At 32.8% G+C, this 16,168-nt stretch overlaps 1 protein-coding gene and 1 non-coding gene across 2 annotated transcripts; one reads left to right on the top strand and one right to left on the bottom strand.

The window, feature by feature from the left end:
- Positions 1-2,565: 2,565 nt before the first annotated feature.
- Positions 2,566-10,920, bottom strand: LOC113400574 (zinc finger-containing ubiquitin peptidase 1-like). Its single transcript, XM_026640209.2, has 16 exons — positions 10,750-10,920; positions 9,416-9,656; positions 8,936-9,255; positions 8,723-8,778; positions 8,525-8,635; positions 7,870-8,193; positions 7,302-7,409; positions 6,626-6,742; positions 6,250-6,421; positions 5,419-5,542; positions 5,055-5,208; positions 4,283-4,374; positions 3,561-3,691; positions 3,308-3,396; positions 3,031-3,159; positions 2,566-2,843 (listed from the first exon to the last, which is right to left on the bottom strand). Exons 2-16 carry the CDS (start codon positions 9,646-9,648, stop codon positions 2,808-2,810), a joined length of 2,196 nt encoding a protein of 731 aa, XP_026495994.1. The 5' UTR covers positions 9,649-9,656; positions 10,750-10,920; the 3' UTR covers positions 2,566-2,807.
- A 4,834-nt stretch (positions 10,921-15,754) lies between these two features.
- Positions 15,755-15,825, top strand: Trnag-ccc (transfer RNA glycine (anticodon CCC)). Its single transcript has one exon. It is a non-coding gene; the product is annotated as a tRNA-Gly (tRNA).
- Positions 15,826-16,168: the final 343 nt, after the last annotated feature.

The following is a 16,168-nucleotide window of genomic DNA, read 5'->3' as shown; positions in this document are numbered from 1 at the left end:
TTATCAATATTAGTTTTATTACGTTTAATAAGATCATGGAAATCAATTTAAAATCTATTAATTTATCTTTGTCAGTCATTAAGACTTATTTAATGTCTGTGAGAGTAAAGAGAATTGTCTAAACCTTACCATACATGTATTTAAACTGTATAAACACTTAAATGTATGGTGATCGGCGTGTCGAACAATCGTATGGTGTAAGCTTCTAGCCAGTATTGTTTAAAAAAAAAAAAAAAAAACTATTTTAAATAATGTTCGAAATTTAAAAACAATCTTTTCCGCACTAGTACAATTTGTAACAAAACAGTTAGTAATCTTTTTCAAAGATCTCTATCATCTCTTCGAGTTGCTAACAATTTTTAAAACAAATTTAATTATCAGGCACCATTATTTGTTCCGATCCAACCTTTTCTCATTATTTCATTAAATGGGCCGCATTTCATATATCACACTAATATACACAAATGAAACCATTATTTTGTGCACGTTATACTATTAAGAAATGATTTTTGAACCTGGCAACACTTTACAATATACTGGTGTTACCCATAATATTGCGTCCATGTTTGAAAATGAGGGAGACAGTGTAATTAGATACACATCTGATAGTATTATAATAATGATCGTTACACGTCAACACAGAGTATGTACGAATAGAAATGAAATCTCATAATTATAATTTAAGATATACAAAATTAAAAAAAAACGAACGCTCGATATACATATTAAATATATTAAAAAAAAAAAAAAAAAAAACTGAAAATTTTATAATAAATTCAAATGGAAAATTCGAATGTCCAAAGTTCGTAACGAAATTTGAATTTAAATTACATACACATAAAGTCGACTTTTCAATGTATTTAACATGCGGCCCATTCCCCCAGACAACGCGTCGGCCCACCTACGACTAAACGCAATTCCTATAGGAACTATAGTGATCGTGCAAATGAATTACACCGTGTTGCAGCGGCGTGTACTACACTATCCTTATTCAAACGAAGGCAATGCCGTGAAGCTATATTAATTAACTATTTACGTACGTATATCTACGATTACAGTGTGATTTTTTATATCTGTGTGTCTTTATGTTTCATAACTCTTAAACGTTTTTTTTAACTGCTATTACATTGTTAACATGTACCACAGTAATATATATCTTGTACGAAAGACAGCTAACTAAACATTGAACAATGAATTGTAAATAAATATTAAACATTGTAAATATTCGATATTTTATAATTAAATTAAATTGACAGAAAATAATTGACAAATAATATTGAGGTAGAATTAATATCTAACGACAACTAAATCTAAGACATAACAGTGACATCGCTAATGTTACAATTGAAGTCGAACTTTTACTTTCTAAAAATCTACAACACAATCAAAATCAGTTTAGTTTTGTTTTCAGTGTGATAGGTCATTTCTATCATCGATGTATCTATGGTAATGTTCACAAGAGAGAAATTTCCATTGGAGATGTGCAAAAGTGTGCAAGTACAAAGGCATTCTGAGACCATTCAATTCGACAAGAAAAAAATATTTTAGCACGGTATGCCCAAGTAGTACCGTCGGCATGTAAAATATCGGAGATACAATATTTAATTTTAAATTTTTAATAATGTACAGTATTAATTGATTATTAATTACTCATGCGATTAGACATATATAATATATAAATGGTCTCCTGACCAATTTTATCTGCAGCGGCGATGATCAATGAAGACTTGCCGACTGCGGAGGAAATAGCCCAGACACGCCTGAACCAGTAAAATACGGAGAAGAGATCCGGCGTACGATCCGGCTTTATATATGGACCGAGGCACGGAAAAACTTCCCGAATCTACTACTGAGAATTTTTTTTACAGAAATCTCAGTAGCCTTAACTGGTCCAATACATGTTAAATTATAATATATTATTTATATTCTAAGCGAAACTGGCTTACATTTATGTCAGAAATATATAGCATTAAAGATGAGGATATTGTTATTGATTTTAACTTTGCCGATTCATAAATTCAAATCATTTGTAAAAAATACATTAATAAAAAAAGCATATTATTCAATATAAGATTACTTAGATGATAAAAAAGCATGGAGCTAATACTTGTTGACCTCTAGGCAGGACCGTGACGATTTAAAATTGCATTTAAAGCTTACTCGAATAAAGTATATTTTGATTAAGTAAATAATTTTCAGGTCACGTTAGTGTAAATTGATTATCGATAGTAACACAATCAGTGCAGCACTATCTCATGGAATAATTTGTACACGCCAGGTAGTCTTTAACGTACCGTGTAATTTCTCATAAAAATTAAGCTCGCTTAGTTTTAATATTATTTAGCGTTTTGTTTTTAACCTATAAAATAGAACAATTGATATATACAGAGTTTCAAGATCGGATTTAAACCCAACGTTTATTAATGTAACGTTTCAAAATGCAACATTTCTGACGCTAAAGTTCGATTTCCATCACGTGCACTAAATTACACGCACTCAGATAATAAATCAAAATATCTTTAGCAATGAAAGAAAATCTAGAAAAAAATGTTATAAATATACGAATAACACTGAATATATTATTGTTGTTTATTTTGAGTTTTGTTTATGACCGACTGCATTGTAAGATCAGCGATGACATTTCATAGACAATAATAAATTAGGACTAGAATATTATTTGATAAAGTTTTAAGAACTAGTTTGGATAAATATGAACATATATATATACGGATAACGAAATTTCTTTTAATAACACTAGCCTTTCGTACTCTGCTGCCGTCGAGACGGCGTCGGAGCCCCGACCGGCACTATGGGATACGCACCGACTGCAGGACCTTGCTGGCCTGGAACAAGTTTGGCACAAATATATTTATATATGAATTTATGGTATTTATAAAATTCAGGGGTATGCGAATAACGCCCTAAATATAAATAATGAATGAAATCAAGAAAGCACGGAGATGAAAGAGCCAATGTGTACATAATATTATAGAAATAAATGGGACGCTTCGTAGACGTCGCCAAACAGACCTGGTAGTCGCGGTCGTCCTGCAGCAGGCCGCGCACGCACAGCAGCTGGTACTGCCGCGCCCGCAGCGCGCACGCGCCGCGACGCAGCAGCCGCAGCGCGCCCTCCGACCCGCACACCGCCTGCCGCACCTACACACACACGCGCGCCGTGTACTCTGTATACCCGCACTTACACACATCACCACGACACTTCTTTTATTTAGTTACAACAAAGTTACCAATAAATAATTGTCTTCATAATATTTTCCCCCTTCGGTCTCATACGTCAAATACAGACCTGAGCCGGTGAGTGCGATGGATCCAGCACGAGCAGCGTCGCCTTGCCGTCTTTGTGCTTCTCGTAGCCTATTATCGTTCTGGAGTGACCTGAAATATAGAAGACCTTTTTGTGATTACATTTTAAGGTTACCTACTGGCTGCCCGTCCCAACTTGTTACTGGTAAAATTCATTCAGTCACATGCTTTCCAATCACCAATACGTGTTTAAGTCATTTTTATAAAAATAAATATTATTATGAAAGATATTTCACCTTGATGCTGCAGGTAGAGAGGCGGCTTGAAGGCGTTCGGTTCATTCTGAAAGTACCTCAGCACCCAGTCAAACAGTGCAGGATGGCTACCATCGGCCGCTGTCGGTTTGTGGAAATCTATCAGCTGGCATCTGACGAGAGACATTCAGAGAATTAACATAATTATTACTGATATATAGGGCCAGACTGGCCTTATTATCTATATTTCAGTCCAGTCATTAGAAATATACCTGCCCACATATATTGTTAGCATTTATTGTATCTATATTTCGAATTTCTCTATTTCAATGAAAGATGAAAGTGCGTGTAATCAATTTTGAATGTACAGATAGAAGATAACAGACGACAAAAATAATATATATCTATGAACTTATGTTCCAATTACAGCGACAAAAGTTACTTAAGGGAATTAAAGCTAAAATGAAAATTTTCAAAGATAAAACATACATTAAAGTTAAAAAAATGAAAAGTCTTAGGGACATTTGTTTTACTATCCTTACACTAATTCATAGAAAGTTGATCATGAGATGTTGGTGGCGATTTTTTTTATAATTAATAACATTTCAAAGTGTTGTCTTGAGAATTACAAAATTTGTAAACACATAAGATACCAACTATCAATGAGATAGTTTTTATACTATAATATATAATATATCTACTTAGTTATCTTAAAGTTTCAATTGTCTTATATCAACAGAACTAGTATATGCATTTGTTTTTACCGTATCCTAAGTGACGAGAGTACTGTAACAACTTCACAAGCACCGATCCACTTGCGTGTATTGTGTAATTTACAGCCCAGCTGTTCTGAGCCCTGTAATAGAGATGCCACTTAATAATAATATCATTAAGGTTCATATTTGACGTCACTATGGTTGTCATAGGAATCGACTTGAGAAATTTTCTAAAGGCGACTGGAGTGCAAGCAAAATAAGTAGGTAAAGGAAGGGCGGGCGTTAAATGTTCTGTTCTTATAGTAGTATTAAACACTCTATAACGACCCCAATTAAATATTATAAGGGCAAGCGAATGTACCTTACAAAAACTTCCAAGAACCATCTTAAGCTTTTTTCTAGATTTTTAACGTCTTTAGTGTTTCGTATTAATGTGTAATTCCGTACTACGGAATTCTATTACTAAGCCCGTATCTGTCTATTTGTTTGTTACAGGGCTATATTATGTATATGAATGTTTCTAACTATACCTACTATCAATGATAAGTAACAATAATTAAATTAAAATCAAAGGTGACGGTCGGACTTGCAGTTGGCCGTTTTTTTAATGAAATACATCGCGGCTTAGTTAGTTCACTAACCACAGCAACGAGATTATTATAAATAGCTCAATAATAATCTAGTTCCCTAGACTATGAGCTGAGGTTCATCACAAATGAGAATCATAAGTTACATCTGAGTTACTCTTAATTATATTTTTTGCCAAATCTGTGTGATTGAGTCTATGTTTATAACAACTCAGTAAAATAGTTTCTCTAACCTGAGTATCGAACCCCAGCTGCCAAGCTCTTTCCACTAAAAGCTGCAGACTAGGTATGGAGGGCACACAGTCGCACTCCTTCTCCGTGACGCCGCTTAACAGCGCTGCGTATGGCGGGTGACGTACTAACGATGATAGCACCATTTGCATGTTCCTGTTGAATAGTGATTAATTAAAAAATATATACTAAAAATATTTTTAACTTTAAATTTTTTTGTATTATATTTGATATTAAAGAATAAACCCAGCATCAAACTGCTCGTCTATATGAATGCAGCAGAGCAAAACTATTGGACCGATTTTTATAGAACTTTATATATGTGATAGATGTGGATGCAAAAATTATTTATGTGTAAGTTCTCACCTGTAACCGCACCCCCAACCCCTGTCTCCATATGTGCTGGCATAGTGATCCACAGCGCTGCATAAGTACGTCTTAACTATGCTCGGATTCTGGGCATTCAGTTGAGCTATCCTTTCTAAAATACCTTTAAAGAACAAACATTTGTTGAAAGAAAAAAAAATAAAGAATATATTTTTTTAAACCTTTTTCCCATCATTTTATGTTCATTATGTCATAATAAATAACAGTTACAGTTAATTTTAATAAATTAATAAATACTGTTACTGTATTTTTATTCTGTTTTTTTATTATGGAGGAGCAAGTCCATCTGATACAAGCATCTTCACACTTAAAGTAGGGGTCTCAATCTAAAATATATGTATTGAGAAACTCCTATTGTAAGTCCTATCAATGAACTCAAATTCCATTCTTTTTATAAGCTGTATTATATACAGTGTTATTGGTAATTCGACGTATACCCGTTAGGAGGTGATAGGGGTGATTATTTGCGATAATTTTAACCCCCATATGCATGATGCAAAAGTGAACCATTTTTGAGTTATCATGTTTTTTAGATTTTTTCAAAATAAGTCAAAAATGCAACTTCAAAAATGTATTTAAAAAAAAGTACCAATTAAAATCTATTTTATTCTTCTGATTTATGAAAACGAATAAACACTGGTTATTTGTCAATATTAAAACAATAATTATCGGTCCAAATTAAAAAATGCGAATAGGGGTTAAAATTATCGCAAATAATCACCCCTATCACCTTCTAACGGGAATACGTCGAATTACCAATAAACCTGTATATGGTGTAGAGTTAAGTACTTTTATTGTTTGTCAACATACCATTCGTTTTAGAACATCCTGCATCGAGACCTTGAGCGCTGGCTTTACGCAGACCGACACTACGTTCATAGTATCCCGCAACTGATAAAGCTCCACTATACACAGCACGCTTGAGACTGCTGGCAGCTCGACTTGTGTAGCCTTCCTCATCTTCTTCCATTCCATATTGGGCCTTAATTCAAATAGCAAGGATTTAATTTATACTTTTAAGTTTAAGTATATAGTAGATTAATAAAAGAAGTAAATTACAGATATTTACATCCATAAATAATATTTTACAAAAAATATTATTGTTTGCTTAGTATTAATAATAATAATGCTTGCGAGTAATAGTCATATAAATAATATCTACACCTGTTAAATAATGTTAGCATACCCTGAGCAATTGGAATTCATGTTCCTCTCTGTTCTTCTGAGCTTCTTTTTCGGCAGCTGTAATTGTTGAGGAGGCGCTCTCTTCTCCTCTTTCAAAGTGTTCTTCTATATGCTGAATCTAAAAACATTTTTGACATTTCCTCTTACTATATTTATTAAATATAAATTAAAAGTACTGTAAGAATGGGTCATATCTATAACTTAATATCTTATGTGCTATTTATGTTGAAATATCATTATTAGTATCTGGCAAGAGATACACTTTATATGCCGACTGTACTTCATTAATTAATATAATTATGCATTTTAGATAGAAAAAAACTTAAAAATTGGGCCAATGTCATCGTAATTGTTTATATTATATGATAATATAAAAATCTCAAATGCAAAGACATTATGTTATATTAAGTGTCGTAGAAATTATGACAAGGATTAATTGAATAAGTAAAAACTTTCAATAGATATATATAGGTAGAAATAAGGGTAAGAACCAATATTACTAAAAACATAACAATCACTAGATAATGGCCTTAGATGTTGCAATAGACAGCCAATGAGCATTTGATATTTAAGTAAAATATCTCAAATTATTTTTACGAGTCACAAAAAAAAAAATGGATGTTTTCGGTTCCTGACTTATGCAATAATTTTTTTTTATTGTTAGATAAATTTCATACCAACTCATGTTGAGATAGAGGCAAAGGCTGGCAGCATACAGGACAGTTACTCACTGGACTTTCTTCCACCATTACCACATCATCACAAGATGCATTATCCACTTGGTCCTGAGAAAAGGATAGCATGTTCCAAGCACAAATGATTGTGAATAATTTATAATAAATAAATAAATTTAATAGTTGCCAAAGTTTTGAAGAACAAGCAATTACTAAAATGGTCTATTAATTGCTTACTTGTCTTTGTGTTTCGGATTCCCTGAATAAATTTAATAAAAAGTGGTCTTTAATTGCTCAATTTACATTTATGTTTGTACTGACTGTAATCTGTGACTTCGTACATATGCAATTTATACTTTTGCAAATACACAAACCAATCAGTTAACAATCATAGAAAACAAAAACTTTTTATTGTAGATTTTTTCATTTACAATATTTTAACACTTAATTTTGGAGCCAATTTTTTTTTATTTAAGCTTAAGACCTGTTCATACTAAACTTCATCAAAATAGGTTAAGTGCCCTTAAAAAATACCCTCGCGCGATGTAAGTACTATATCATTTTCACTTACCGATTTCTGTGGACTCAAAATATCCCGATGTTCTACATTTACATGAACCTCAACTTCTGTGCCATTAGAGAACTCTCTTTCACAAATAGGGCACTGATATGACGAGGTATGTGGTCCAGGGGACATGGCCATTGCGGACAGCGCCAAAGTCGGGTTGTTAAGTATTACCGTCGCGTTACTCAGCCCAAGGGTCGCGTTATTAGGTGTATTGGAATTATCATTCGCATTTCCCAAAATAGAAGGTGATGTGAGGTCGAAATGAGCTCTGTTTATATGTTCTTCTAATTTTCTCGGACATGTTGATGTAAAATCGCACAAAAGACACTAAAAGCAAAGTATTTAAGGGTAAATAACATTTGAATAAATTTAGTTTAGTTTATGAGTTTTTTTAAGTAAAATTTTGTAATTAAAACGAAACTGTTTACGATAAAATTAGTATAGTTGTATAAATTTAAAATATTGGCGCGCCGTTTAATTTGATTCAAGATTTGACAGTCGAAATTGACATAACAGGTAATGACAATGAATTGCTAGATTGTATTATTTTCTATTACAAGGCAAAGGCACTCATTCGTGGTCCTAATATAAAAAAGAAATGAAGACAATATTGTTTACAATTATTATTATTCAAGGTAAATATTAGATTATTTTATACCTGCACAGTAGGGCTTGGTGTGGGTGCAGATTTTTTAGGTGTATTCGATTTAAGTTTAAGGGCCAGTTGTGATCGAAGAGGCGAACCTTGACCTGCACTTGCCATCGATAGCTGTAAAAGAAAATTAAATTCATGTCAAAAAATACATTTTACTTGCTAGTTCCTTAAAAGGTGAAAAATGTCATGAAAAAAAATTACCTTTGATTTATTAGGTGAATTATCATTGCTATTATGATTTGAGCTCGAATGAATAGCTGAAACAAATAGTATTATTTTATTATTTATCGTCAAAAAACAGATATGTCATCATGAAACAAAACCTGTATTATTCATAGAAGATTCATTGATTAAAATTGTACCGAAGTATGTTATTACTTTTGAATTTAATTATTACTGTGTATATGAAGCTACCTTTGTTATCCCGACCGTTGATCATATCTCGTTCGATAGAATTCTCCCTACTGCATTTTTTTTTTGATATAACTCCATTATTGATATTAATATTCTTTAGTCCATTAGTGAGATTGATGTTTTTAGGTGACCTAGAGTATTTATCGTCGTCTCTTTCACTCTTATAGTCTTTCTCTTGGAAACCGTTGTAATATGTGTTTTTTGATATGGCACCGTTGTGGTATGATGTAGCTGTATCTGGACTGTGCCATCCGTTTATTGACCCTGGGGTATTATAGCTGCAACTGTCTGTTGTTGTCATTTTAGAGTCCTCATCAAAGCTGTAATATTTTTATCGAAAATGTCAATTAGAGAAGTATTTACTTTTTAAATTGAAATAATTAATATATTTGCATTTCATATCACCACAGTAAGCCTTGATTTCGACTATAATGACCCTTTGCAGTTTGACATTAAAAAATAACCAAAATCAACATTTACCTAGGACTTTGGTCATCTATAAACGCCATTAATTCTCTCTCCGGTGTTAAATAGTGTAAATGAGCACGTTGCACGTGTCCCACAAGCTGGGGTTGGGGGACAGTACAGTTGCAGAAAGGACAATCTGGACGCCCTGCCACGTGGGCTTCCAGAGTGTGAGATCTCATTCCTTCGTCCGTTAAACCCTCTGCGCCGCATAGCTCACAAGTATATGGGAATGGACTGCTCGACATCGTGTATACTACAAAGTTTGTTACATACTCATAGTTATAGAGAAAAGATGGGAGGATAGGCATTATTTCACATCAATAGAAATTTAAACAGCGATACCATAATGTTTCTTATGGAATAATAATTATTTATTATCAAATTATAAATTTTGCTTGCCTAAAACTATTCGGACATTATTAATTAACGCACAATTGTATTAGGCACGTCTTAAATAAATCAGTAATATTTTTCAGACCTTAAAAATGTATCCGAATAATTAAGTTTCACTAAAAAAAATGACAGATTAAAACCCTTACATTAAATATTAATAAATAATTTTAACTATAACAAAGGTAATATTAAAATTTGTTATTGTATTGTAGCTTAGAGGAATGTTATAAAATATTCTCAAATAATTAAATAGATACGTTTCGAGATTTAGTTAAATATTTTCATAAAATATTTAAACATAAATACCGTACACTTATAAAGGCCCTTGACCGAGATCTACTTCACATGATGTTAGGGAACAAGAGCCAAAGAAATAGCGTTGGAAAAGTTATCATTAAGAATTAATGAGTTAAGCAGACAACGAGTGCGCTTGTCCTAAAAACAGACCGACTAGACATGAATTGATCTAATTTACTACTTATTACGCTGCAACACTGATTTTAAAGCTACTTCCGTGTTTTTTTTAAGAACTAAATTAAAAAAGTATACATGCGTCAAAAAATGACACGTCTTATTACAACACGTAGTGTACTTTTTTAAATTAATTCGTCGAAAGTATAACATGTGAGGCATTAATTTCACATGTCTTTTTTATGTTGACTTATTATGGAAGCGTCTCTAAAGTCGCAGTATGCTATTCCAACGTTCTGACAGTCATTAGATTGATGCCTTACATAAAAAGTTCGCATAGAAACGATTCACAACATTGAATTGGGGTAAAGTGTCAAATCAATAAAATTACCGCAGTTTTGTTTTGAAGGAATTCACATAATTTTCATAATAGTCTATTTTACGAAAAACAAAGAAAAAACATCTTGCTTATGGTAATGTAAATTAACCTAGTTCTAAATTTAAAATTGGTTTAAAAAAAATATCTTCGTAAGGTTACTTACTTTTTTATTGTCAATAAATTTAGAGTGTTATATTATTATTGTATATCACAACACTATCTAAGTGGTTCGTCACTGTTATTATAATTGGTTTGATCTAACATTTTCAAACATTTAAATAATTAATTTTATTGGTGTACTGACGACAGGTTGTGAACTAGCGCCATTCATGAAATTCAGAGACGTTGAAAAAAAAGTAAAACCAATACGCATGCGTAAAAAGTATACGACAGTGGCGCCACCATTGAATGAACATTCATTGAATCTATTTTAATCCTTAATAGGTATTTTTTTAATAAACGACGTATATTCCAAAGACTTTTTATTAGGAAACGACTATTAAATTATACATTGAAAAATATAAATTGTAATGTATGTGACATTTTGTTGAGTGTAAACTATTAGTAAGATGTAAGTTGAAACCTGCCATCTGTGTAAATCACGAGAACTTGTTTGTTACTTGTTGTTACTTGAAACATTCAAGAAAAAGTTACTTCTTTTGTTTTGTTGTAATTTCCAAAGATGGAGCCAATTGCTAATTTTCGCAACCGGTGGACCATGGACACAAAAAAAAAATGAATTGATAATTTTATTCTCCTTGAAGTCGGCAAAAAACATTAGAATATTGTTTCCAACGCGCCCTTTTAGCTTCTTTGAAGCTTTTATTCTCCTCTGATCTCTGTTTTTGTCCAACTTAGCGTATAACGAGACGTAAAAAATTTTATCATTACATAGTATAAAACAAAGTTGCTTAGCGCTGTCTGTTTGTCCCTGTGTATGCTTAGATTTTTAAAATTACACAACGGATTTTGATGCGGTTTTAAATAGATAGAGTGATTTAATAGGAAGGTTTATATGTAGTAAACAGTATATACATAACATAGTAAACAAAGAAATACTGATAATTTTAGACGTTTCTGAAGTGATGTCGTAAATAATCACATTTTTTTGAGCTTACATTGCAAACGCTGACCGAACCCTACGAGATAGATCAAAGGAATGTGCTACAGTATTACCTTATAAAGGTACAGTTTATAAGGTGTACCTTATAAAGGTCACGTTATAAAAGCCTACAAAAAAGTCTGCGATGGTATATGTCTATCTCTTAGGGATACCCCACAATAACCATTTTTATCAAATAAAACAAAAAAGTCTAACATCTACAATTATCTAGTAAAATCGCATTTATTTTATTTAATAGAAATACGGGGTAATACTGGAAAAACAAAACCGCAAGAACTTCAAAGAAAACAAAATAAAATAATTAAAATACTTTTTCGATATCCACCCTTGACATCAACAATTACACAAGGAAACAAACATTTTGAACTTACGACAACTTTTTGTAGGTATATAATTCTTGTATTCTTATTAGAAAAAATATTAATAAATCGATACATTTAGATTTGACGTTTACGTTTTGACAAAGCAGTAAACGAAGCACCCGTAGACCAAGCTTATTAGTTCTCCCAAAAATTAGAAACAAATTTGCAAAAAAAAAAAATTACTTTCTATGGAGCACAACTTTATAACAAATTAGCATCTTATATAACAAATGTAAACTCAGTTAACGGGTTTAAGTCTCAACTCTAAAAATATATTTTAGAGAATACCCACTTCTGTAGCGATTAATATATATACAGCGATTTAATTATATTCTATTCCGTTAACTAATTACCTATAAGGTGAAAATTTTTATTGTTTATATTTATCATACTGTTCTGAGTCTATCTTTCTGAGAATAAATTCTTTAAACCTAACCTAATATTTTCGAAGATATTACAGATTTAAAACGAAGGGACATATCAATTTGTATTGTCTAATGATAAAAAGCTATGAACTTTGTATATAATGACAATCTGTAGTATATTTAGTATCCGTATTGCACCCGTGCGAAGCCGGGGCGGGTCGCTAGTTAAAGTTAAATCAAACACAATAGTATAAAAAAATCTTTCATTGCCTATGACTCCGCTCGCGTTTTAAGGGTTGGTCGTCAGGTGTTATTCATAAATAGTAGCTTATATCCTTCCTTGGGGCTCAAGCTGTCTTCATACCAAATGTCATCATATTCGGTTTAGTGGTTTTTCGATGACAAAGCGAGACAGACAGAGATACTTTCGTTTTTATAATATTAGAGATTACTACTAGAATAGAATACTAATTATAATGGAATACTAAAGATTTTGTTATTATAACTTTTCTGTAAAACAATTAGGATCTATATAAGTTGGTATATTTTTGTGTACGTGTGATATAATTATTTATTTATTTATTAGATCTAGAAAATACCCACATAAGAACATTACACATACCTACATAGATAATTAAATAAAATCTAGGCATATTCAAAATGACAAATACAAAATAATCAGGTATGGACTTTTATTGCTGGATTTATACTGGATGGCTGGACACTATAAATATGTTAGGTGCATTTTTCCGGGGACGGCGAAACCTGTGTGTTATCCCTGAGCGTAATCTATCTCAGTGCCAAATTTCATTCAGATCCGTTCAATTGTTCCGGCGTGATTGAGTAACATAAATTAATCCATCCATCTTTCGCATTTATAATATTAGAGAGATAAATAAAACAAATAAACTATATATTATACTATATTTGTTGGGTCAGTGAATACGTGTCGTGATAAAACGTTTTGGCGCGCTCATTAGCAGCCGAACTTCAAAGTGCACTTGTATCGTGACCTCAACGCTAATAGACCTCTACGGGAATATGCAGAGATGCGGAAATAAGAAGAAGCTTGGGTATCAAATAGTTACCGGCGGTTATTTTATTAAATGTATCCTGTACGTACGAAATAATGTCCGACAGTGAAGACAATAATTCATGGTAGGTAAAGCTTGGTCAGGCAGTTGTTCCAGTTATTCCAACATCAGATATATCAAATCAAATTGTTATGTTCTGGTTTGGAAGGTAGTTGAAGTAGTATAAATTACTGGCGCAGGAGATATAACATTTTCGATTCTATGGTTGGTGGTGGAAGGGGGGACGGTGGAGGTGATTTATATTTCTTGCAGTGGCAGTGTCGTGGTGACACAGATTTTCCATTAAGTGGGTGATTTGTTGTCTTTGTTTGTTTTCCTGCCTTCGAAATATAAATTGTTAAAAAAGTCCCTTTACGGCACTTTTGTATTAAGAATAGAATTATCTTACTCCGTACAAGATATGTATTATCTTTATGCGCGTGCGTGTGCGCGTGCGTGCGTGCGTGTGTATGTGCGCGCGTGCGTGGGCGTGTGCGTTTGCGTGTGCGTGCGTGCGTGTGCGTGCGTGCGTGCGTGCGTGTGTGTGTTTGTGTGCGCGCGCGTGCGTGCGCGTGTGCGTGCGTGTGCTTGCGCGTGTGCGCGTGTGCGCGTGTGCGTGTGTGTGTGTGTGTGTGTTTGTGTGTGAGTACAACGAATGAAAAAACTACTATACGAATCTGTGGTGCGTTGGACAGAGTTGTTTAATAATATCGTCCGGTTTTTCTTTTTGTTTCTAGCGGCTTTTGTTCCTAGATTCATAAATTGTCCTCAGATTTACTAATGTATTATGTGGTTAATTAGCTTTTTTACCTGATTGTAAGTGGTCACCACCGCATAGGCGTTGGCGCGCAAAAAATATTAACCATTGCTTACATCGCCATTGCGCCACCAACTTTGGGAATTGACCAATACTATACTAAGTATTCCTTTTTTCAGTAGAATATCTGATAAAATTTTCTTGAATTAAATAAATATGGAGTAAAATAAATAAACACATAGAGTTTCGTTACTAAAATAAACATAATTTACTCAATTTCCCCAAAAACAAAACCCATTCAAGGGCCCTAGGTTTACCTAGGTAGAATATTGACATACTTTTTTTGGATATTTATTCATAATTATTAAAAATTTCAGTTTTTAAAATAATCTGATAATTATTAATTGAACACCAAATTCTATCTAAAAAATATGGCGGTATTTCTGATACAGTCCGAAAAAAAACCTATGTTTATAGTAGCTAAATACAAAACTACATAATGTCGCTAGAAATTATTATTAACGCAGTGTTGCCAGACGGCCGAAAATAAACTTATTTACTCTCAAAATATTTGTGTTGAATCTAAAATGAAAAAAGTTACAATATAGGCGAAGTTATCGATCTTTCGGTGCTCGAGGAGGATAGGAGACCTAGGCCCGAGTCGCGTGTGTGTTGTGGTAAGGACGGTACTGAACGCAACGAATAAATTGTTATAAATTATTGGCGATTTATGTCGTTTTCACGCTCGATAACGCATAAGGAGGTTCACTACGCACTCTCAACATAAGATTAATGGAAGATTCAAGTGTAACATTAATAAAGAAGACTCAGGCAGAACGTGCAAATGGGTCATATGGTGGCATTTGACGTAAGTAATATATACTGGTTCTTTCACGGATTGGGAATCAAAAAGAAACCAGTGGGTGCATTTTTAAGAATTTCGTAATCTGTGACAAGTTTTGTTTTGATTTAATTTCGTTGTAAACTGACGACGTCCGTTCGCACGTTTTATTTTTTATACAGCCTTAGCGCCGCTGTCTAACCGGCCAGTAACGTTTATCCGTTCTCTAAAATTAATTATTTGTTAAATCGTAACAATTTAGTAAATAGCAATTAAGAATCCTCTCTAGCTCTTCAAAATTAGACCATAAATGATCTTCTACGTGCAGCCATCGTCCCATAATCACTGGGCCAAGAATAGGTTTACGCTATATGTAATAATATATATGATTATATTTTAAATTGTTTCAACAAAAGTTGATAGATCAAACTCACTGTTGTGTCAACTTTTGTTGCTTCAATTTGATTAGTTAGCTAATTTGATGATTGTTTGAGTAACATCGACCCATGAGTGTAGGTGAAGATAAATTGCGACGAGTTTGAAAATAGAAACTTAATGGTTTAGAATTAATAAAAAATTGTAAAAATTTAATATGCGGTGAAGGTTTTAAATGGATTACGACTAATTATTCAATCCAAGGTTGTCGAGCACTGTTGGTGTAGTGGTATCATGCAAGATTCCCATTCTTGCGACCCGGGTTCGATTCCCGGACAGTGCATCTGATTTTAACATTTTTGAAATTTATTTTTAAAGTAAATTATATTAGTCTTAATTAAATAAACTGATCCTACGAATTATTCGAAATAAAAATGTATATGTTCATTTAATTGAACGAGTACTTGTATATTGTGGTGAGCAATGTTTAATAAATAATGTTATTTAAATAAATAAATTAAATAAATATTGGACAACATCACATACATTACTCTGATCCCAATGTAAGTAGCTAAAGCACTTGTGTTATGGAAATCAGAAGTAACGACGGTACCACAAACACCCAGACCCAAGACAACATAGAAAACTAATGAACTTTTTCTACATCGACTCGGCCGGGAATCGAA

The sequence above is a fragment of the Vanessa tameamea genome, chromosome 17 (genome assembly GCF_037043105.1).
Source record: "Vanessa tameamea isolate UH-Manoa-2023 chromosome 17, ilVanTame1 primary haplotype, whole genome shotgun sequence".
Taxonomy (NCBI): domain Eukaryota; kingdom Metazoa; phylum Arthropoda; class Insecta; order Lepidoptera; family Nymphalidae; genus Vanessa; species Vanessa tameamea.
The sequence above is the reverse complement of the archived record's forward strand: the minus strand, read 5'-3'. Positions and strand labels throughout refer to the sequence as shown.

What these genes read in the sequence shown, in the direction of transcription:
- LOC113400574 (XM_026640209.2), bottom strand. Translation starts at nt 9,648, where the DNA reads ATGTCGAGCAGTCCATTCCCATATACTTGTGAGCTATGCGGCGCAGAG. An exon ending in ATAGATGACCAAAGTCCTAG is followed by an intron (nt 9,256 to 9,415) that starts GTAAATGTTGAT and finishes AAAATATTACAG; the next exon opens with CTTTGATGAGGACTCTAAAA. An exon ending in ATGAATTCCAATTGCTCAGG is followed by an intron (nt 6,422 to 6,625) that starts GTATGCTAACAT and finishes ATTTGAATTAAG; the next exon opens with GCCCAATATGGAATGGAAGA.